Raw genomic sequence first — 22,652 nt, 5'->3', positions numbered from 1 at the left:
TAGTTACTTTGAGTTTGGTTTAATCACATAGGCATGCAAGCCTCAGTCACATTAACAGTTGATAATGCTTTCAATAAAGTTCAGTTTGATGTTTATATACAACTTTTTATTTTTTATTTTTGGCTGTGCCATGCGGCAGGGGGATCTTAGTTCCCCAACCAGGGATCGAACCTGTGCCCCCTGCAGTGGACACGCAGAGTGCTAACCACAGGACCACCAGGGAAGTCCTCTATTTACAACTTTTTTAAAAAGTGGCTTCCGTTAGCTTTATTTGTCCCCTTTTCACAATACATTTTCATAAAGGAACAGAGGGCACAGAATAGAAGATGGATCTTGGTCTGATTCATGTGTTTTAAAATCTACACTAGAAATTATAATTCTTTTCTTCTAGATCTCTTCTTTGTATATGAGCTTTTGAAAAATAAAACCACTTGCAAGGTTATTTTCCCTTCTGCTGTATCTTGAGGTTACAATCATGCTTAACTTTCTATAAGACACAAGGATTTTTTTTTTCCTATTAGGCAGGGCAAATCCAGCCAGATGACTGACAGAGCATAAAAACAGCATGTCTTGAAACTGCCCGGGTCTCTGCATTGAACTTTGATTATATCACCTCTAAGAGGGTAGGTGGGATGTGCAGGCTTTCACTGAGGCCATCATGCAGAGAAGAATTTCAGCCCCATAGTTCATCCTATAGCTCAATCAATCATTTGGATTTCCCAGTGAATATCCAGTGATGCTCAAAGCCACACAGAGAGATTATAACAGCCTTGACAGGACTCATGACTACATAACGTCAGCTCTCACTCTGCTCCTCAGAAGAGGACTGGAAAGCCTGAGATGGGTGAACATTTCCAGCTGGCTAACTCCCTCCTCTCCATCAAACCGTCCCCCTGTAGGCACTCAGCTGTTATTCACACTGTGGCCCATTCAAAGGCACCACCTGTGGGATGGACAGCAATGGGAGACTCTGGAAAATTGAGGACTTCTATGTAGAATTGCTATCTCGGCACAAAATGCTTTGTGTCCTCCAGTTATTACCGACAGGGAGAAAAGGTCAACCTGTCCGAGGAGAAGGAGGTGTTGGCTGTTGTTGCTGCTGGAATGTCTTTTCCACCAGTGTTCACACTTCCTTCCGGGGAAGCCTGGCCTAACAGCTGGAGTGAGGAGCCACACCCTGTCCCTGTCCTTTCACCCAACCCTTCCCTCGATGTCTGCTGCAGCCCTGCAGGGTGGAGACGTGATCTGCCTAACTGCACCCAGAGCTCCATGCAAAGCCAGATCTCTGAACCCTCCTACACTGTTGGTGGGAATGTAAATTGTTCCAGACACTATGGAGAACAGTATGGAGTACACTTAAAAAACTAAAAATAAAGCTATCATATGATCCAGCAATTCCACTCCTGGAAAAACCGTAATTCGAAAAGATACACACACCCCAATGTTCACTGCAACACTATTTACAATAACCAAGACGTGGAATCAACCTAAATGTCCATGGACAGAGGAATGGATAAGGAAAATGTGGTACATATATACAATGGAATACTACTCAGCCATAAAAAGGAATGAAATAATGCCATTTGCAGCAACATGGATGGACATAGAGATTAGCATACTGAGTGAAGTAAGTCAGACAGAGAAAGACCAATATCATGATACCACTTATATGTGGAATCTAAAAATGATACAAATAAACTTATTTACAAAAGGGACACAGACTCACAGACTTAGAAAACGAATGTATAGTTACCAAAGGGGAAAGGTGGGGGGAGGGATAAATTAGGAGGTTGGAATTAACATACACACACTACTATATATAAAACAGATAATCAACAAGGACCTACTGTACAGCACAGGGAACTCTACTCAGTACTCTGTAATAACCTATCTGGGAAAAGAATCTGGAAAAGAATAGATATATGTATATGTATAACTAAATCACTTTGCTGTACAGCTGAAACTAACACAGCACTGTAAATCAACTCTGTTCCAATATAAATAAAAATTAAAACAAACAAAGACGGACCTCTGCAGCCCCTCCTCCCAGCCTGGCCAGTCTCAGGAGGGGAACTTGGAGAGAAACTTACTGTTTTCTTCTTCTGCCTCTTGAGGTAACACCTTGAAATCCAGGAACCACGTCTCGATCCAGGCAAGGATGAAGGAAATGATGGGCAGCACATAGCCGAAAGCCCCTTGAGAGAAAAGCTGGAAGAACAGACGTGACCAGGAGAGAGAAACGCAGTTACCATGAGCTCACCCTGGAGAACGCAGCTATGTCAGTACAGATGGTCACGGCACAGAAAAAGCGGAAAGCCATACCTTTGAGAGGATCACTTTTGCTAGTAAAAAGGCACTGGTCACTGCTGTCGTCAACTGAAAGACACATAATCCAGCAGCGTTCAAATTCGATATTTTACACTCTGAAGGCACCTTCCTCAAGCAAGAGACCCATCTGAGCCAGGAGCAGGTAATGCCTGAAAGGGTCTGTCTCACCCAGCTCCCTCCCATGTCACTCTATCCCCTAAACCAGACGGGGGCAAAGTGGGCTTCCACGTGGCACACGAGCCCTGACTGGCAGCTTGAGGTTTCCCTTCACCCACGCGCTGTGTGTTGGGAAACTGTTTTGTCCACTAGAGGGTACAACATGCAAAGATGCTATCGGCATAGGAGAAAGGACCAGTGAAATAGAGAGGCAAGCCTCCTCCAGGGCTTGGGAAGCCCAGAGACAATCCCACAGCACTTGGGGTTTGTCTCTCCATCCTTCGACTAATATTTGTAGCAATATGAAACCTGACCAAAGTGAGTGCCAACAGCAGCCATGCCTGACAAAACGGAGGTTGGGGAACATCAGGCATCATGCTTAGTGTTGACAAAGTTGCAGAGTTAGTTTTGCCAGCAAAACAAAACATACACACACACACACACACTAGCCAGACACACACATACACACACACACAACACGGGAGGGGAGGCTTTTTACATTCTGATACTAATTAACTTTACAGGCTGACACTAAGTGCTCTTCAGGTACCAGCTGCCTGGCCCCCTCTCTGTAAACGTTTTTTAAAACGAGAATCAAAACCAATAAAATGGCTGTGCTAAATGTGACCTGTCCCTTTGTTGATCATTTCAAAGAAGAGATTGAAGAAACTCTCTTAAAACTCTCATTGCACGTCAACCACTTTCCTGAAACAAACACTGAGACAGATGGTCTGACAAATACCAGTGCACATCATGGAGACTGGAATAGAACGGCCCAAATTGGGGCTGCTGCAGACAGTGGGTAAGGGATAGCCATCACAGCCGTTTGGTATCGGCAACAGCGTACACGGTAAAGGGAGTCAAGTCCGGCTGAAACTGTCAGCCCGCATCCATGAACCGTGAGCTTGGGACTCAATGGACGGTCTGACAGCAGCCCTGGGATTCTGTGGATGCTCAGAAGAGACGGCCCAGGCAGACGCGGTCCCTGGGGGGCTCCCCCTTAGGACAGCGCACAAACCCATGCCCAGCTGGACAAGCCCATGCCGGTCCCACACAGACTGAGGTCTCACCTTCCAGAAGCAGGACGGCAGGTTGGTCCTGCCCATGTCTCTCCAGTCTGAGGACTTCAACACCCCCCATATACCTGCCTCGTTAGAGCTCTCAACAAGGTGACTGTTTAGAAGTCCATGGAAACAGGGGAAATAATTCAGGCAGAACTGCTTGTAATTCTTCTCTCAATCAATAAATATCTATTGAGGGTGAAGAGCTTGTGCCAAAGCTCTGGGCTGGAGGCCAGGAAACAGAGGGGAGTTAAAAACTGCCACTGTCTTCAAGAAGCCCGAAGGCAACCATAAAAAGGGAGCTTTCCCCTTTAAGACTGGAGCGAGGGGGATAACACCGTGAGGAAGGCAGTGATCAAAATAAGCGGAGAGCAAGTCGTGAAAAATCACCAAGCAGTTTCAACCCGAGAGGAAATTGTGCAAATCGCTTCGTGACAGAGGGACGGAACTCATCTCTCGTTTGCATAATGAGGTAGAGGGTGGGCTGATGCTTGGACCACAGTCACGGGTCGGCCCCTAGATTCCTCACTTGTCTCAGTCTCCATAGCGACAAGGCTAGTTACTCATTACCTTTGGAAAGAAGCCCCAGAGAGTGAAACCTACTGAGGTGTGGAGGACAGGGACTCAGGAAAAGCAAGAGGAATCCAACCCAGATGGAATCCACATCTGCCCGCAGCTCAGCCCTCTTGTGAGCAGGCCCCAGCCACCAAAATCGGAGGGGAGGGACCACTCACCAGGCGTACTCACCGCTATGGCCCACCAATGGCGCAGTCTGCACACGGCATATGCAAGTATTAACACTTTAAACCGAAAAACTGCCAAAAGCTGTATTAAAAAGAAAAGACAAGATAAGTTTTAAGGAATATACACAAAGGCAAAGTCATTGGGTTTTAGGAAGAACCCACCAAAGTGTCTTCATTGTTCTGATTTAGCTGAAAACTGTCACAGATGGGTACTGGTCTACAGACCAGCGTTTAGGATCCTCTGTTCTAGAATTTATGGAATACCGCCCAAAGAGGGATTCAAATCAACTTCCCATTATCAACAAAAGAATATATAGTTAGATGTTTATTTTTCCTTTCTACTTAAGTCCCTATATATATTCTGATATCCTTTTAAGGTTGGAGAAAATGCTTTGAAAGTTTCCGTTCCAGTACCTTTTCACTCCAAGTACAAATACTGACTTTTTGGAAGATACCAGATTCTTAGTGAAGTCCACTGTAAAGCTCTGAGTTACTGGGGTGTTGGGAGAGTTCTGCTATCCCAGGACCTGCCCTCTGATTTTTCAGGGTGGTTCAGGGACTTTTGTGAAACATTTCATGTGCATAATTATCCCATGTAATCCCCCCAGCCCAGCAATCCCATGAGTCAACTGTCATTAAGATGGACAGAAAAATTGTCCAAGGCCACACAACTCTTAGTGAGGAAGCCACGATTTGAACCCTGGTAGCTTGAGTCCAAAGACCAGGCTCTTATCCACTATGCCTTAGGTGTCTCAGTAATTCTACTAAGGAATAAACACGGAATAAAACTTTACTAATTTTACTTGGAAAACATACTTATTCTGAGTAGGGGGAAGTCAGGTGGCTCTGGAGCAATGCCTCAGGGTAGGGGGTTGGCCCAAAGTTCCTCACTAATCACAACTACTGAAAGGCTGGAGGCTGACAACTTCTTTGCTGCCACTGGCTGGGTGACCTCACTGAAGATCCTTTCACATAAATGAACTTTGCAGTTGTTTTTGTTTTAATTTTCTGCTTTCATTAAACACGTGTTTTCTAATAACCTGCTAACCATTTAGTTTCTCTATGTATCCTACCCCTATCTCTGCATTCTGGACTTGGCAAAGGTATAAATCTTTATTCCTCTATCTCAAAGTCTCCCAGATCCCAAGGTTTCCTGGAGGCTGTGTCCATTTCCAGGGCCAGGCATGACAGTCTTGCCAAGCTGAGCTAATAGGTCCCACCTATTTGTCCAATATCATTAATTCCCTAAGCAGAGTTCAGACAGTCCTTGGAGATCTGGCCAGTGGATTAACTTGGCTTCCCGGTAAGTCCTGGCTCAGACTATGTTAAGATAAATTCAACAGGGGAAATAAAAGGAAAAAGAGAAGTCAATTTTGTTATTCTATGTCAATAGTTTTACAGGAAAAAATTATCAAGAGGTTTGGGATCTCACATGCTCCGCCACCAAGTTCAGTGACCTGAGGTAGGTCAAGACACTGAACCATGAGACTCAATTTCTTCATCTGGAAAAGGAGATTAAATTATATCAGTGGTGTTCCAAATATTCTGTAGCAGCCAAACACTTTTACAAAACAATCTTATTGGAACCCTAACATACCGTACAAATGAAAATGGAATTACTCAGATTGCAAGGGGGTGATGACATGAACCCTGATCTCTATTTACTGGGAACCCCGTCTCTTTCCTCATACATACTTCTGCAGTGAGTGTGGGAAACACAAAACAAAACAAGACTTTTTAGAGTAGTATGAAAACCACTAGAAAATATAATCAGTAATACTCTTCATCCAAAACTAATGATGATAATAACCGTGATTGCAGGTGAGTCTCTGAGCTCCTAGGACATACCTATCATTGGGCTTAAGTGCTTTCCAGGTATTATTTCATTTACTCTTCAGAACGATGATGATCTCATTTCACATATGAGGAAACTGAAGTTTAGACCTAATATATTCAAAGATATACAATGAGTGATACTGCTGTGAATCAAACCCAGGTTTTTCTGAATTCAAGGGTCTTATCCATTGTGCACACAGCTTCTAAAGATAGTGAGTAAAGTAGTTAAAATGAATTTAGGGGGGGGATTCTTTATGAATTTTAATTGCCTATGTTGTGTCTAACACAATGTTAGAATCGGACTGACTTACACTATCACCTATAAAGAGATACCGTGAGATGTATTAAACCCAACCAAAGTCACAGTGTGTCCTGGAAAGATACTGCCTCATCTACAGATAACTGCATCTATATAATTCTACAACTGACTAGTTTTGCCCAAGATTATCAATATATCACTTTTCTCAAAAACTCCTATTATGGAAAAATGAAACAGAATTTTTTAAAATATACACAGCAATCTATCTCAAGACAGAAAAGGAATGGCATTTTCATGTGTTATTATGTAAACAGGTACATTTTCCTTTCAGTGATTAGGGTCTGTCAGTGGCGTCTATCTCAGCCATTTTAAAGAATAAAGGAAAATCAGAATGGCTTCTTCTGCTATGCTCCTGTAGTTCTCATTAATCATTTTTTTTCCTTGAGATGACCAGGCAATTCCTTAGAGAGAGAGAGAGAGAGAGAGAGAGAGAGAGAGAGAGAGAGAGAGAGAGAGAGAGAGGGAGAGAGTGCACACTGAATGGTCCAAGAATAAGGAAAAAGGAAAGATAATGTTTAAAAGAGGAAAAAAGAATGGCATAGAATCTGAGGTCTACTGACAGGAAATCTGCCTTTTGGTTAGTTTCATCATGTCCAAAATGAAACCTACAACAGAGAATACTTACAAATATATCAAAATAAGAAGAGTAGTAGTCATACTGCACCACCTCTTTCTCTAACGTGTTCTCAATACCTCCATTCACCTGGGAAGGAGAGGAAGAAGTAAAGATGAGGAGAGTTATGTGTGAAAATAATACAAGAGAACATACAAGTAAGGTTTTGCATACACTTTTCTGCCTTCTCCTAACCCAGAAATGTTAAAATATGGGAGAAAAGAACGCTCATAATTCGAATAGAAAAATGCTGAAGAGCATTTCCCACTTGAATTCTGAATTCATTTGTTCAACAAATATAAATATATAATGACGAACAGTGCCGTTTCTTGTAGTTCATATTTTGGTAAACTGAAATGTTAAATGTGAAAACTAACTTTTTTTCTCTTGTAAGATAAAGTCTTCAATCACACAAACATATATTTTTATTATTATTATTTTTTAACATCTTTATTGGAGTATAATTGCTTTACAATGGTGTGTTAGTTGCTGCTCTATAACAAAGTGGATCAGTTATATGTATACATATGTTCCCATATCTCCTCCCTCTTGCGTCTCCCTCCCACCCTCCCTATCCCACCCCTCTAGGTGGTCACAAAGCACCGAGCTGATCTCCCTGTGCTATGCGGCTGCTTCCCACTAGCTATCTATTTTACATTTGGTAGTGTATATATGTCCATGCCACTCTCTCACTTTGTCCCAGCTTACCCTTCCCCCTCCCCGTGTCCTCAAGTCCATTCTCTACATCTGTGTCTTCACTCCTGTCCTGCCCCTAGGTTCTTCAGAACCATTTTTTTTTTAATTCCATATATATGTGTTAGCATACGGTATTTGTCTTTCTCTTTCTGACTTACTTCACTCTGTATGACAGACTCTAGGTCCTTCCACCTCATTACAGACAACTCAATTTTGTTTCTTTTTATGGCTGAGTGATATTCCATTGTATATACAAACATATTTTTAAAGAAGAAAATTAACATTTATCCAGGGCTCCCCTCACTTTCTGACCACTGCACTATTTTAAGTCTTGGAAGGTCAAGTGGTCCCCTGATCTCTGAGCACACATCCATGACGACAGTTATCATGACACAGGATAGAAGTGTAAAAAATCTCCTGGTTGCTCCTAGCACTTTAAAATTCTGCACTCTTATCAACTTATATGTATACGTATATATTTTAACTTGAATAGATAACAAAATAAGGACCAGATTAGACCTATGTGAGAAAGTTATAGTAGATGATGAAAATTAAACCTAATACGATAAATTTTCTGTCCTCTCCCAATTCTCCTATCAAGATGAATTTTAAATGATCAAGTTCAAAATTCTGCATATCGAACTATATAGAATACTAATCAAGGAAGGGAACGTATGCGTGGCAGCGATGCAGCATTCTAAGCAGACCCTCTGTAAGGCGAGGGCCCGTGGATTAGCTGCTAATAGGGAACATGATGTACAACAGTAAATTCACGGTTCTGATCTAGAGCACAGACATTGCTGGTCCTGGCAAACCAGTGTAGCTGGTCTGAGAAGGGCAAATTAGAGGGCAATTAACCCAAGACCTGGGTAAAAGAAAAAAGGGGAAAAAAAATCAATAAGGAATACCTTTGCAAGGTTTGCTAATTGGTCAAATTAGAATAAAAGTTGCCAAAAGGAAAGGATTCTCTTGGCTTAGATACCTTTTCAAGTACAGTTGACCCTTAAGCAACAGGGGTTTGGACTGCACGGGTCCACTTACACGTGGATATTTTGCAATAGTAAATACTACAGTACTACATGGTCCATGGTTGGTTGAATCCGTGGTTGTGGAGGAACCTCAGATACGGAGGGCTGGCTACAGATTATACAAAGATTACTGTCCCCATCCCTGGCATGCTGGGGTCAAGGGTCAACTGTACTTGTTATGAAAATGGAGTATACCATAAACACTATTCTGTACTTTAAACCCCTTAAGGAGGCTCAGACTTCTGTGTAATTTGTTCAGGTTGCCTACAGACCTGCCTGACTATAGGTAGACCTTTCCAAATGAATAGAATTGAAAACCTGGGAGCAAGGAGAATTCAAAGCCAACCAACTGTCTAGTCTCACTGCTATGTCTTTTCAGACTAAGGAAACTTACCAATATCCAACATATTTTTTAAAAAGATTATTCCAAGTAGCCTACGGCAAAGAGGAGTTCTCTACCACATAGAAGTTACCCCTCCAGGCTGACAGAACAGGAATTAAAGCTGCTGATAACAGTTCAATAACTAGCCAGTAGAAAAGGGTTCTCTTCGGTATCCATATACTTTAAGATTCCCTGATTTCGTGTTGCCTTTAAATATAGAAATCTAAAATCTACGTTTCTAGCCCATCTTGTACTCTAAATTATTTCAAAATCTTCGTCATCTCTAGCACAAGGTGTCCCAGATTCATCTTTAGTTTCACATGGAACCCCTTCCCAATCAGAGTTCTGCCAGAGCTGGTACTGTTATTCTAGGCTCCATCCTTAGAAATCTTAAGAGTCATCTTTGGATACTGGGGGTGATAAAATCAGCCTATCAACAAATCGTCTGATATTTCTTCCTTTAGTATGTCTCTCAAGTGAGCTGCTCCTTTTCTACTCCTACCACCTTCCATGGGGCTCCTTCAGCAGTTTCTGAGTTAATGTTCTTACTGTCAGTCTGCCCGGAATTTATCCTAATCTGCAAACCACGGCCATGATCTTGATCCATTCACCAAATATCTGTTGAGCACCTAGTGAATGCCAAGGACTGTTCTAAACACAGGAAATACTCCAGTAAACAAAACAATATATCTGCCTTTATGGAGCTTCCATGCTAGCAAGTGGAGATAGAGACACATAAGAAAATCAGTGCTACAAAGAGGACAGAAACAGGACAGTGTGATGGAATAATAGTTGAGTCCGTTGGGTTGGGTGGTCATGGAAGTCTTCTCTTCGTGACATTTAAACTGATACCAGCATGCTAAGTTGAAATCTACATCAAGATAAAGGAAATTAACCATTTCATCTAGAAGGAACTAGTATTAAGGTCTAAGACAGAAGAGGGCTTGTTCCATTCTGAGAACAGAAGTCTGGCTGATCTGGGTGGGCCAGGAACAGAGGGTGGGAAAGGAAGTCTGGGTTGGCTTCTGGGGGGCTTTGCAAGCCAAGTTTCAGCATTTGGACTTTATGCTAAGTGCTCCGGTTAAGTCCATGAAGGGTTTTAAACAGAAAGTAACATCTGATTTACGTTTTTACTTTTAATCGTCACTCTGGATTCTATCAGGAGAATGGATTTTGGGAGGGCAAGTGTGGAAGCAGGCAAACTGGTCAGGCACAGACAGGGTGCAGTAGTTTGGATGAGTAGTAATGTTGGCTTGGTCGAGGGGGGCAATGGTAGAAATGGAGAGAAGGGATCACATTGTGAGTATATTTTGCAGGCAGATTTGACAGGACTTACTTTTAGATTGGACAGGGGGCATGAGAAATACAAAACAAACAAGCAAATCAATCAGGGATGATTCTTCACCTTTGGCCTGAGCATCAGGGTATTTTTTTACTGATAAAGAAGTGGGTGTGTGTATGTGTCATCGGGGAGCAATGTCAAGTTAAGCGTCCAAATCGACATAGCAGGTAGGTTGTGATGTAATGTGGAATGTGAGTCAGTGACCTCTGGAACATCTCAAAGCCGTGTTTTTCAATCTGCTCTAGAACCTATCTCAGCTCACAACTGAGGTAAGTCCAACACTTCCATGTAGCCCTTTAAGAATTTCAATTGTTTAGAACCAGGTTACCTAGGCAATTTCATTTCCTATAGGCACCTTATTTCTAGCCAGGCTAATATTTTCTCTGCATCTGCCTTTGTCCCCTCCAAAACACACACACACACACCTGCATAAGCACAACAGTCTTGCCTCAGTGCTTCTGTTCACCTCCATCTCGAAACCCTCTCCCTATTGGTCCCACCATCCAATCCTAGATCACCCTTCTATCCCCAATTCCACTCTTCAGATAATTCCAACCCACTGAACTCTCCCAGTGAGCTTTTGTTATCATGGGTCATCACAGTTTAACTATAGAACATAATGACAGTGGGGTAATAAAATCAGAATCAGAATCAGAATCAGTAGGATAATAAATACCTGAAACATAAGTGTAACAATAGAGAGAGATTAATAACCAACTTGTTTTTTCTCTTTCTGGGTAGAATTTATTTGGCTAATAGTAAATTACATAATCTATAGTTATATAGAGCTTCATAACTGCCAAGGGGCTGCGGGATATATCTTTTTATTTGCTCCTCACAAGAATTCACAAGGAAGGCAAGACAGGTATTAGCTCAGTTAACTGACTGAGAAACCAAGGCTCAGAGAACTTACATGGCTTGCCTGAGGCCACAGAGTTGGCCATGACAGCTCTGGGACAAATTAGAAGCATTCTGACACTTTCTGGTATACCAGTTAGAAAATAAGAAGACAGGCAATAAGCACTGATAAAGGTCTTTCTTGAACCATAATCTCAACCAGTGTCAAAAGCTGAAAAAGAAAAACAACTTCCCTTCTCCTGCCATTTTGATCCCTGTCCCTGTCAGTCTAAAGAGCCTGGGGTAAAAGAGTTTGGAGAGGAAATAGAGTCTTCAAGCAAATCAAACTGATGGTGAATTCTAGATCCAATTTGGGAAACCAGTCTACTCAGGGGTGTACCAGCAGGTCCTACACAGAACCAGAACCATCTCTTCAACTGGCCCAAAGAAATCAGCTGGCCCAAGGTCTTCCAGCAGGAAAGTGAACCAAGGTGCTCTTAGGCTGCTCCAGCTCGCCTAGGCCCTGCACACCAGGCTGGGTTGGCGCCAGTCAGCTCCCTGGAGCCAGGAGGAAAAGTGGCTAAGTTGGAAGTCATATATGAAGGCAAAATATTTTGGTTATTGTTATGATTGCATAGAACAGCTGGGTCCCCATACTCTTTTGAAGGCCTAAGCTCTCTTTATGCTGTTTCTTTCCTGTTTTAAAGATCAACAGTAGGAGGCAATATAAGGTATCTGTTACACCTCCTCAGCTAAACTTTAAAGCTCACGTAACTTTTTGTGGAGCTTGCAACACCTGAATCAGAAGCCTATGCCTTGGCACTCAGTAAACGCATAGTCATGTGAAAATAACAGTGGATCCGAGTGATTAGAGATTTACAGAGACAGACAACAAAAGAAAAGGTATGGTACAGTGTGTAATGAAAAACCCAGGTCAGGACTGACAATTCAAAACAAATAGAACTAGAAAGTTAAATGTTTTCTTTTTTTTTAAAATAGCCTTGCTAAGAAAGTCATGATATACTGTCTTAAAGATCATATACTCTTTTTTACAAATGGGGAAACTGGTAGTCAGTGGAAAAGTAAGGATAGAAACAAATTTCTTAATGCTAGGTCTGGTGATTTTTCATTTATAAAATGTTGCATATGGATGGAACAGCTTGCTTATGATGAACGAAACAGGGTGCATCCCACTTACTTCACTTCCATTTCAATTTCCTTGAAGCAGTAAGAAAGGAGGGAAGTGAGTAGTGTAATCCCGTGACCCACCACGGCCCCATCCCATAGCTTCCCTAACTTAAGTGCACACTCAGTGGTCATATTAGTGGCAAACCAATGAATGCCTCCATTTTGTGCTGTCACTGCAATAATTTTAAGTGTGCTTCCTTAAGACTGCTGCTAAGCTTTCCTGTTAAAAGATGCATTTCTTTTTGATCTCTCACGCTACAGCTGCTGGTTTTGAAAACATATTACTCCTTTAAAATATATCAATTTAAATATATTCTTTAATGTGTACACATGGAACCCATGGTTAAAAGAGACATTTTAAATTACTGTTGTCATATCACTGGCTTTTTTGGTTTGAAACAAAACTAAGGCATACCCACAATGCTAGATTAACAGAAGGAAAAATCTATAAACAGAAACTTAACAGATTTGTGCTGCATATGACCTTGATTCTGGGAAAAATCTATCTTCTTTTGTTTAAATTTTTTAAATTTTCGAATATAAGTATATATCTGCTTTCATGAAGTTTTATTACTCTGTTAGAATTTATGATGAAATTAAATGAATCCAATGATGCTAATTATTAAGAGTCTAGAATCTAGAACTAAAATTGCTGCTATGAATCAGAATATTAATCAGAGTTTAGATTAAGACATTGACTCTTTCTATTATGAGGCAAAATTAAAAATCATTTTCCAACAGGAATCTCAGCATCCTTTCATATTTTCTCTGTTTTAATAAATTTCTTATAAAGCACCTAGCACCATGCCTAGCAAAGAGTAACCTCTTAATAATAAACACTAGCTAATAACTATGGCTACCCAGGCCTTAGCAAATGTTTCTTGAAAATAAATGAACTGCTGAAAGTGAAGGAAACAGACAAGTTTTGCTTGGGAGGAAGCATTCTGGAAGAGTTCACCTATTTGTTGGTAAGAAATGTAAACAGTCAAAGCCGAGGCTTTGGAGAAAACAGATATATTGGGTTAAATAAAATATATTATTAAAATGAATTTCACCTGCTTATTTTTATTTTTGTTAAACGTAGCAGTTAGAGAACTTAAAATTACATGAGGCTTGCATTCTATTTCTATTGGGTAGTACTGGTCTAGACAATTATTTGGCACTATAACCACAAAATTTGACAAAATAGAGACAAAACTCCAAATGCCTCTAGGATTTTTTTTGATAAAATATGAACAAATAATCTTTTGCAAAAAAATAAAAAATAAGGGCATGCAAAATCTTAGATATGGGAACTAGAAAGTAAATACAACATTTAAAACATATTCCAGAAGCATGTTACATTTTTTAAAGCAATGATTAGCAGTTTTTTTCTGAAAGGGGCCAGGGAATAAAAAACTTTGCCTTTGTGGGCCAGATGGACTCTGTCAAAACTACTCAACTCAACCACTCAGCACAAAAGCCAGCCACAGACAATATGTAAACAGATGGGCAGGGCTGTGTTCCAATAAAACTTTATTTATAAAACCAGGCCACCTGAATTTAGCTCTCAGACTGCAGTTTGCCAACTCCTGTTATAGAGCAAAACCCCAAGAATTCAACTTTCATAATTGCAGACAAAGTGAATTTTAAACTGACCAGGTTCGTTTTAAATATTGATAATAACCATAAAAAAACAAGAAAGGTCCAAATCAGCTGGAGAAGACCAATGGTGCCTCATTTGAAAAAAAGATGAAATTCACGAAAATGAGACAGAAATGACGTGAAAAATAAGAAAACTGTTTTGTTTTTTTTTTTGTCTCTGGAAACAATTCGTATAATGTCATGAAAAAAAAAAACCACTTACATTTAACTCTATTATCCACAGTAACGTTACAAATAAGAGGTCAAAGGTGACAAACAAACAGAAAGTCCTCCTGACATCAGATATGCCTTTCTTTTCCCTTCCTTCATAGGACTCAATCCTGGCCATGAGTTGCGTGGGGTTGATGGAATGGACGTCGCGCAGGGAAGCGTGCGAGGTCTGACTCCCCATGAGAGTGTTCTCCATGTCTTCTGGCACAGGGTTCATCCTGCAGGAGGGTTAAAGGATCCCCTCTCCAACTTCACCATCCCTAGAGAGAAGAAATCTTTGGGGAATGAAAGAGAAACGTACGTTAAATCAGAGCCCACCTGATACCACAGTGCCACCCCTGCCCCGTGTGACTGGCCATCTCACTAAGCATCAGGGTTTTTTAACTGAAGACATTTCTGTCTTGATGAAGATATAGAGAGAAAGAGAAATGAGAAGCAATTCTTGATGTTATCCATCAATACTATCAATACCAAAAAAACTGTTATGGGAAAGACTATCAGTAAAGAAGAATGCACATTTATAGTAAGTAGTATAGGGTAAAAACAGGCTGTCAACAACAGACAGGTGTGCCTGGAACCTGGAGCAAGCCTCTGGGTGACCCAGCCAAGCCAGCTCCCTTGCTGTGCCAGGGAGGAAACCTCTACAGTCCTGTCAGTGTCACTACCCATGGACTAGGAAAACATTTACTGAATAGCTTCCCAGAGAGCATGTAACCAGAACGTGTAAACCCACTATAAAAAAAAAAATCTGTTTCCTAAAGAGGAATTGCCTTCCACCACAGGTATCTAATAAACCAAATTTAGCATTTCCATTACCTCTTACTGAATAAGCATGTTTCCGGGCCTCTTCTTGGAAAAGAAGTATGCATACCTCAAAAAGTTTACCATTAGTTTACCGTTATAACCCCACGGATAATTGCAACAATCACAGTCCTATATGGAGACGCAGGACCCCCATCCCCGCAAGGCCAGCATGTGCTTCTATAATAAAAGACTGGAGACCTGGATGATCTGATCTCCTCATGGATGAGGCAAAGTCATCAAATAGAGAGTATGATGGATGGTATTTTTCTTTGCCAAACATTGTAGTTTCTCTTCCTACACCACCTCGCCCTATGGGAGGATTATATACCCCTGGCTCTACTGAATTCATGTGCCCTTCTTTGGCCAGTGTAATGTGGCCACTGTAACGTGTGTTACCTGCATCCAGATCTTAAGAACCAGAGCATGGTTCACCCTGCTCTCCTTTCTGCCACAATGACTGACAATGTCCAGTAGAAAGAAGAACATTTTCCAGGTGAGTGAGACACAATTTCAGGACATTGCTGGAATTTCCCTAAAGTAATATGGTCCCATTTGGTCCTATTCACAGTCCAGAATTCTACATCTTCACACTGGACCTTCAATTCTCTCCCTCCCCACACTCAGGAACAAAAGTCCTTTCCACATTTTCATACAATGTGGTGACTTAATGACATAGCATTTTTTTCCCAAAATGCATTTATTTATTTATTTATTATTATTATTTTTTTACAACTTTATTGGAGTATAATTGCTTCACAACGGTGTGTTAGTTTCTGCTTTATAACAAAGTGAATCAGTTATACATATACATCTGTTCCCATATCCCTTCCCTCTTGCGTCTCCCTCCCTCCCACCCTCCCTATCCCACCCCGACATAGCATTTTTGAAAGCAATTTCGTTATGTAGTTTGAGCTATGATACTTCAAAATAATCACACTGCTTGATCTAGTAACCCTACTTCTGGAAATCTACAGGAACTTAACTGTAGACCTTCAAGGCAAAAATTGATCTATGTCATTAGAGGCTGGGTCAGTGATTACCTTTGAGCAAGAGGAAAGGAAAAGTGACAAGAGGGCGCAAGCTTGGTCAAGTCCTCTTTCTTGGGCTGAGTAGTACTAACACGGCTGTACGCACTTTTTGATAATTTATTGTCGTATCAATGATTTAAAGCCACGAGACTGTACAGAAAAATCAACAAATTCACAATTCAAACTGAGGACTGTTTTTAGGAAGAAAATCATTTGCAAGGTAATTGGATCATCTTCTTAGTCTCACTCATTCCTCCTTTCCTGAGCCCACCCCTCATGAATAAAAAGGATAACAAAGCAAAACACCCACCCCAGAAATCTGAGGCTATTTCCAACTAAAAAACTGACATCATACAATGCTGTACACCTGACTTGGGAAATGAGGATCATTACATTATTTTTCAGACGTGTGTATATATAACTTCTAATTAGCTAGAATGTATAGATACTACTTGCAATAGCTTCAATGATAAAGTGACCCACTGCACAGATTGCTCTCAGCAGCTTGACTCTAATCAGACTGATCTCTGTCTGGTACAGAAGTAAATTTTAAAAGGGAGAGAGAGCTTCCTTTTAATGTGTCAAGAGGAAGAGACTTCTAAAGCCTCTTTCTACTCTACAATGATAGGATTTCATCCTAACCATGTCCTTCAGAAAGATTCAGTTCAAGTGTCAGTTCCTTCAAGAAGACTTCCCTGAAATGCTCCCCACATTCCAATCCCCACGCAAGGCCAAGTGCATCTCCTCCAAGCTCCCCTAGGACTGTGGATATGCCACTTATGGTATTGCTTACCACATTGTGCCTTAATTATCCACTTACTTGCCTGCCCTCCTGCTAGCTGGAGCGCTCCTTGAAGGCCTTGAATTTGATTTGCACATCCCTGTGTCCTCAGGGACTACCTCAGTACACAGCACACAGCAAGAACAAAACAGATGTTGACTGGATAAATCCTGTCTAGCATCTAGCACAGACACTAACGCCGAGTGGGCTCTCAAAAAACTCTGCTGAACTGAGGAGACCACACTGTTTGTTTCTGAGGAAAAGCTTGGATATTTTCCCAGATATAATATTGGAAGTATTAAATATCCAGTTCTTGTACTGAGTCCTCTCTGGGGTTGGCGTGAGGAAAGCTATGCCTCTCTAAAGAGGGTATTAAGTTCTGATTAGCTGTACATCAGGACACCGAATCTACAATGCAGGGTTTATTCCAACTATGGAAGAAGCATGGGGAGGGGGGAAGGTGATAAGGAGTGGGGTGGAGAATTAGAAAATAAAGAAAACCATCCCCTTATCTTTTACTGGAATTTGTGTAAGGGGATGAGAATCCTCTTTTGTTATTTTGGTTTTTGAAAAAGAGATTCATATCATAATTGTTTTATCTGGATGGGTAACTATCCTCCTCTGTGTTGGCTGGTTATTTCTACAATCATGCTGTGTTCACAAACTACCCCCAAACCCAATGGCTTAAAACAATCTACATTTGTTCTCAAGCTCATGGATCTGCAGGGTGCCTGCAGTTCAGCTGGTCTAGTCTGGGCCCAGCTGGCAACTCTGCTTCAGGTAGTGGAGAGCAGACCTTGGCTTCAAACTGTGTTGCGTCTAAGTCTGCTGCCTGTTTGTCCTTCCCCTTGGACCAGGACTACATGGGGAAGTAGTCATGGAGAAACTACATGTTCTCTTCACGGCAAATGGCAAGAGCACAGGGGACAAGCTCGACCATGTAAACACGCTGCAATCTCTGTATACAACATGCCTGTTCACATTCTAGAGGTCAAGGTATATCTCAAGGCCAAGCCCAAAGGGCATGGAGCTGAGATGTACATTCCATCCAAAGAGGAGCAGAAGGTAAGTGGATATTTGCTGAGAAATATTCCAATCTACCACAGCTGTCAATGTTCTAAATTAGGAGTCAACAAACTATAGCCTGTAAGTCAAACATTGCAGGCTGCTTGTTTCTTAATATGGAGTTTTATTAGAATACTACTACATGCAGTCCTATGGTTGGTATCGGTTGCTATGGACGCTTTCACATGAAGAGGGCGGAGGTGAACAGTCACAACAGAGACTATATGGTTCACAAAGCCTAAAATATTTCCCTTACTACCTGTAGTTTTCTAGAAAGGGAGACTGCTGCTTCCATCAGCTTTTCAAAGGGGAGCCATGTGAGATTTACAGGTTCTGGGTTATAATTAGGAAAAAATAGGTTGATTGATGAATATTAATTTTTCCAATGCATGCTCTGATTCTGCAATTAGCAAAAACTTGTAATTCATTCTTATTTTTCCACAGGTGGCTCCCGTGACACAGCACAGCTCAGGCACAGGTGGTCTTGTTGCCTTACCTGAGGGCCACTTCAGCCCAAACACACAGCTCTCTGCCGTATTCTCTTCCCTTAATCGCACACTGCTAGAACTGCTTCCAGAAAGAATAGCTTACATCTCTGAGATGTTACTACTGCACTGGTCCCCAGGCTGGTTGCAACGCTAAGACAAAACTTCAGCTCCATCTGCTTCAGCACAGAATTGCTACCACCCAGATAGTAAACAGCAGCTGCTATACCGCAGTAGCTACCACTGCTAGCGTTTTACAGAAGTCCCACAGTCTCTCCTGGGAGAAGTGGAGAGGGCCTCTGGGCACCTACTGGGGCGGCCAAACCAAGCCTCTCAACCCAGGCACCCAGCCTTCTCCTCTGCATTACTTCCGGCCACAGCAGGACACTGTATGTTCTCCTCTGAGAGAGACAGAATTGAGAATAACAGACACTAAAAATATTTATCATCTTTTCCAAAGGCCAGTGGAGCAGATTTGGCTTACAGACATGTTTTGCTTGGTCTTGTACAGTGTTTCTAAAGATCTTGAACTAACTGCTAACATTTTAAATAATGATCTTTCATCGAAAATTCCAGATGTCTAGCTTCTCTGGAAAAGTTAAAAGACACAGAATAGCCAGGCCTGCATTCCCTTACCATAAGAATAAAGCCAAGAAGATGCTGAACTCTTTAGATGGAGCCCACACTCTCCACTTGGCCTCAGCCTCGACCTAGTCATCTGAGTCTGCCATTCTGATCTATTCCCCCTGTCTGACAGGCAAAGAGAATCCTACACACGCAGATCGTGTCTCTTCTTGTTCTTTCAAAGTTTTCTTCAGGGGCTTCCCTGGTGGCGCAGTGGTTAAGAATACCCCTGCCAATGTAGGGGACACGGGTTCGAGCCCTGGTCCAGGAAGATCCCACATGCCGCGGAGCAACTAAGCCCGTGCGCCACAACTGCTGAGCCTGCACGCTAGAGCCCGCGAGCCACAACTACTGAGCTGGCGTGCCACAACTACTGAAGCCCGCGTGCTCTGGCGTCCACGTGCTGCAACTACTGAAGCCCGTGCTCCGCAACAAGAGAAGCCACTGCAATGAGAAGCCCACACACTGCAATGAAGAGTAGCCCCGACTCGCTGCAACCAGAGAAAGCCCGCACTCAGCAATGAAGACCCAGCACACCCAAAAATAAATAAATTTTTAAAAAAGCTTTCTTCATCTATGTTACCGAAATTATTCTCGCCTCTAAAGTAAATGTTTGCTTACAGATGAAAAACCAAAAAGGTAGCAGCTGAGGCCTACGCAGATTATATAAGGACACACCCGTCTGAGGGATATTTCAAGATATATCTTAGAATTAAGACTCGGGTCTTCCACTTCTGTCCTCTCCATCAGATTCCTAGAAGGGAACAGGAGGGACATCAGAAGGTGTTCAAATGGCCCCTGGGATGCAGTCATTGGATTTGTCCCTAAAGACATGAGCTGCCCCAGCTGTGCCCACTCTACCCCGGTTCTGGGTTCCTCTGGGGGCAAGAAGCACCTCAATCTGACTCTCTTCTTGCAAGGCCCACCACGTGTTAGGAGACCTGGCTTATGATGGTTTTTAAAAGCTCTGTATAGAGCCCACAGTTTCCAAAATGAAACAGCTAGAAGTGGAGAATGGGAATCATATGTCAGGGAGTAACCTGACATTTATAAACATACTTTGCCAGTATGAGAAAGAGGCATGATAACTAACAAACACAGATGCTTTAGAAGTAAACATGCAGAGAGAAGAGAGAGCTGTGGGAAGGAAGCTAATCCACAGCATCAGAAACACATAATAAGACAACCTTCCTATTCTAAAGTATGAGAGAAGGAAAGTTCTGCATGCCTAAGAAGACCTGGGAAATCTACACGTCAGATTCAACCAACTATTCAAACTTTCATAAATTAAAAACGTTTATTTAGTGTCCTCTTAAATGATCTGCTTATGTTTTTAAAACATCATAAAGTTGGTTTGTGGTAAAGATGTTCTAAGCAACAAAAAAAGTATGATTCATCATCCTGTACTCCTTCATGGTACTGATGCTATAGGTATGTCCATTTTACCTTGGAAGGTAAAGACCTGATATAACTCTGATCAAAGTGTCTTTAGAAAGCCTGGCAGTGGCTGAGGTTAGGGAGTTGATGCATTTGTGTAACATTCCAGCTTCCTGGGCTGGAGAACTATCACGATGAAGCACTACAGGAAGGTTAATAAAATCAAGAACAAACAAACCTGTCTTTGGCAAATGTCCGCTACCATTATGTTCACATTTCAAAACAGCCCTGGCTTACTTTATGCTTTATGTATTACAAGTTAAATAGAATGTCTAGAAAAGCATTTCTAAAATCTAGACTATTGGATTGAATTTTAAAACACCTACACATCACATCCAGATTAGTAGTTGTAGCAATAGGAAATTACTGGATAAAGAAATCTGGAAAATAAAGTTATTTTAAATTAATAAGTAAAAAAAATTTTTTTCAGAGCATCTAAATAAAATCACCCAACCAATTGTTTGGCATTACTTTAAAGAAAAAACTGTTTCTTGAATCAAGGAATCAAAATGTTCCAGCAGATTCCTATTGATTTTCCAACTGAAAATGAGTGGAATGTTTTAAAAAAGAAGAAGAAAAAGATCTAAGTGTATGTATGAAACTCTGCTAGGCTTTTTATAGATTTGCCCGTATCATTAGGACTATAATGGGGAGAGAATTTTGAAACAATTAAAATAATACTGCCCTCTGAAAGTTAAACCATAAAATCTGCACATAATGAATCAGAGTAGATGCGCTCTGCCCTTAAAGAAGCAAAACGGCTCATAGGCCAAGACATAAGAACAAGGTGACAGGACATATGTTCTGATCTAAAGAGGTGAAGAGGGAATGTGCCCATCAGAAAGAGGGTAGGACAGCCCCAAAAATACAGGAAAAGGAGTGTCACAAGCAAATGGCACCTGTGCCCAGTCTGGCACTCTTCAAGTGGGGACACCTTGTCTGTTTGCTTCTAAGTATCTTCAATCCACTGGCCTTGCTATTCCTATCATTAGTGTGATGGCATCAGGGTATCATCAGTGCCTTTTGTCACTCAACAGTTTAATAATTCCCTACATGCCTTCCACAAGCTTTCACAATTCTGTCCTTCTTATTAAAATGTGATAGGGAGACAATAGAATGGTCAGCTTGAAATAAATATTCAGTCTACACGGCAGTCATGGTGTTCACTGGAGATTCTGAGATGTACGTTTACCCATGTGAGAAAGAGCCACTCTCCATTGGGCTCTGAATACACACGCTGACAAATCAGGTTTCTCAGTCAACAAGAAAGACGGCTGGACTCAAACCTAATAAAGTCACCAACGTGATGCCACTGAGAAGCTTTTTGGGAGATAAATGTCTGGACGTCTCCTGACGACCCTCAATGGCCTTATCGTACAAAATTGCTCTTTAGGAGCTTCTAGAGATATCATCCAGAGACCATTTTAGTGATGGTTAGCCACCAAAAAATATTAGCATATTCTGTATATAGTATGCAAGTGGTAACGTTTCAAAAGAGAATTATATAAAGGTTGTATCATCACTCCAGTATTCTTCCAATATCTCTTTATAAACTTACATATAATTATCAATAATTTTCCTTAAGTAGAATTATTAAGTACATGACAGTTACCAAGCTCAACCCAAAGCTAGAGTAACTGAACTTGATTATGCAACGGTGATCCAATATTTGCTTATTTTAAATCTGACTTGTAAGCATTTGGGTATGATTACGAGTTCATACTCAATAAAAAGCAGGGGAGGGTACATAGTTCAGCTAAAGATTTTTAATAAGTACACAAAAACTTCGAAGACTTAAGATGTATAATTAAGTTCTGAGGATTTTTATATATATACTCTTAACTAAGCAAGTATAGCTAATATTTGATATTTTTAAATTTAAGAAGTGTAATACATTTGAAATCAGGTTTAAGATTTACCAATCAGTATCCATGTATTCCTTACCAGAAAGAACAGAAATACAAAATGCATCTTTAAAAATGAAGAATCTAAAAAAGAGTGGATATATGTATGTGTATAACTGATTCACTTTGCTGTACACCTGA

At 41.2% G+C, this 22,652-nt stretch overlaps 1 protein-coding gene across 3 annotated transcripts in view; it reads right to left on the bottom strand.

The window, feature by feature from the left end:
- The window catches only part of STARD3NL (STARD3 N-terminal like), a 50,404-nt gene that overhangs the window by 9,085 nt on the left and 18,667 nt on the right, over positions 1–22,652 (bottom strand). The window contains exons 2-7 of one of the 3 annotated variants that reach the window (XM_082633107.1): positions 19,849–19,924; positions 14,376–14,658; positions 7,069–7,146; positions 4,293–4,370; positions 2,323–2,376; positions 2,091–2,208 (exon numbers count right to left, since the gene is read on the bottom strand). In XM_082633107.1, coding sequence (XP_082489233.1) covers positions 2,091–2,208; positions 2,323–2,376; positions 4,293–4,370; positions 7,069–7,146; positions 14,376–14,600 — 553 coding nt within the window. In that variant the 5' untranslated portion in view covers positions 14,601–14,658; positions 19,849–19,924. The remainder of the gene's footprint in view (positions 1–2,090; positions 2,209–2,322; positions 2,377–4,292; positions 4,371–7,068; positions 7,147–14,375; positions 14,659–19,848; positions 19,925–22,652) is intronic. The other 2 variants (XM_082633108.1, XM_082633106.1) reach the window with 2 other exon arrangements.

Source organism: Mesoplodon mirus (assembly GCF_964341445.2).
Source record: "Mesoplodon mirus genome assembly, chromosome: 9".
Classification (NCBI taxonomy): Eukaryota; Metazoa; Chordata; class Mammalia; order Artiodactyla; family Ziphiidae; genus Mesoplodon; species Mesoplodon mirus.
The sequence above is the reverse complement of the archived record's forward strand: the minus strand, read 5'-3'. Positions and strand labels throughout refer to the sequence as shown.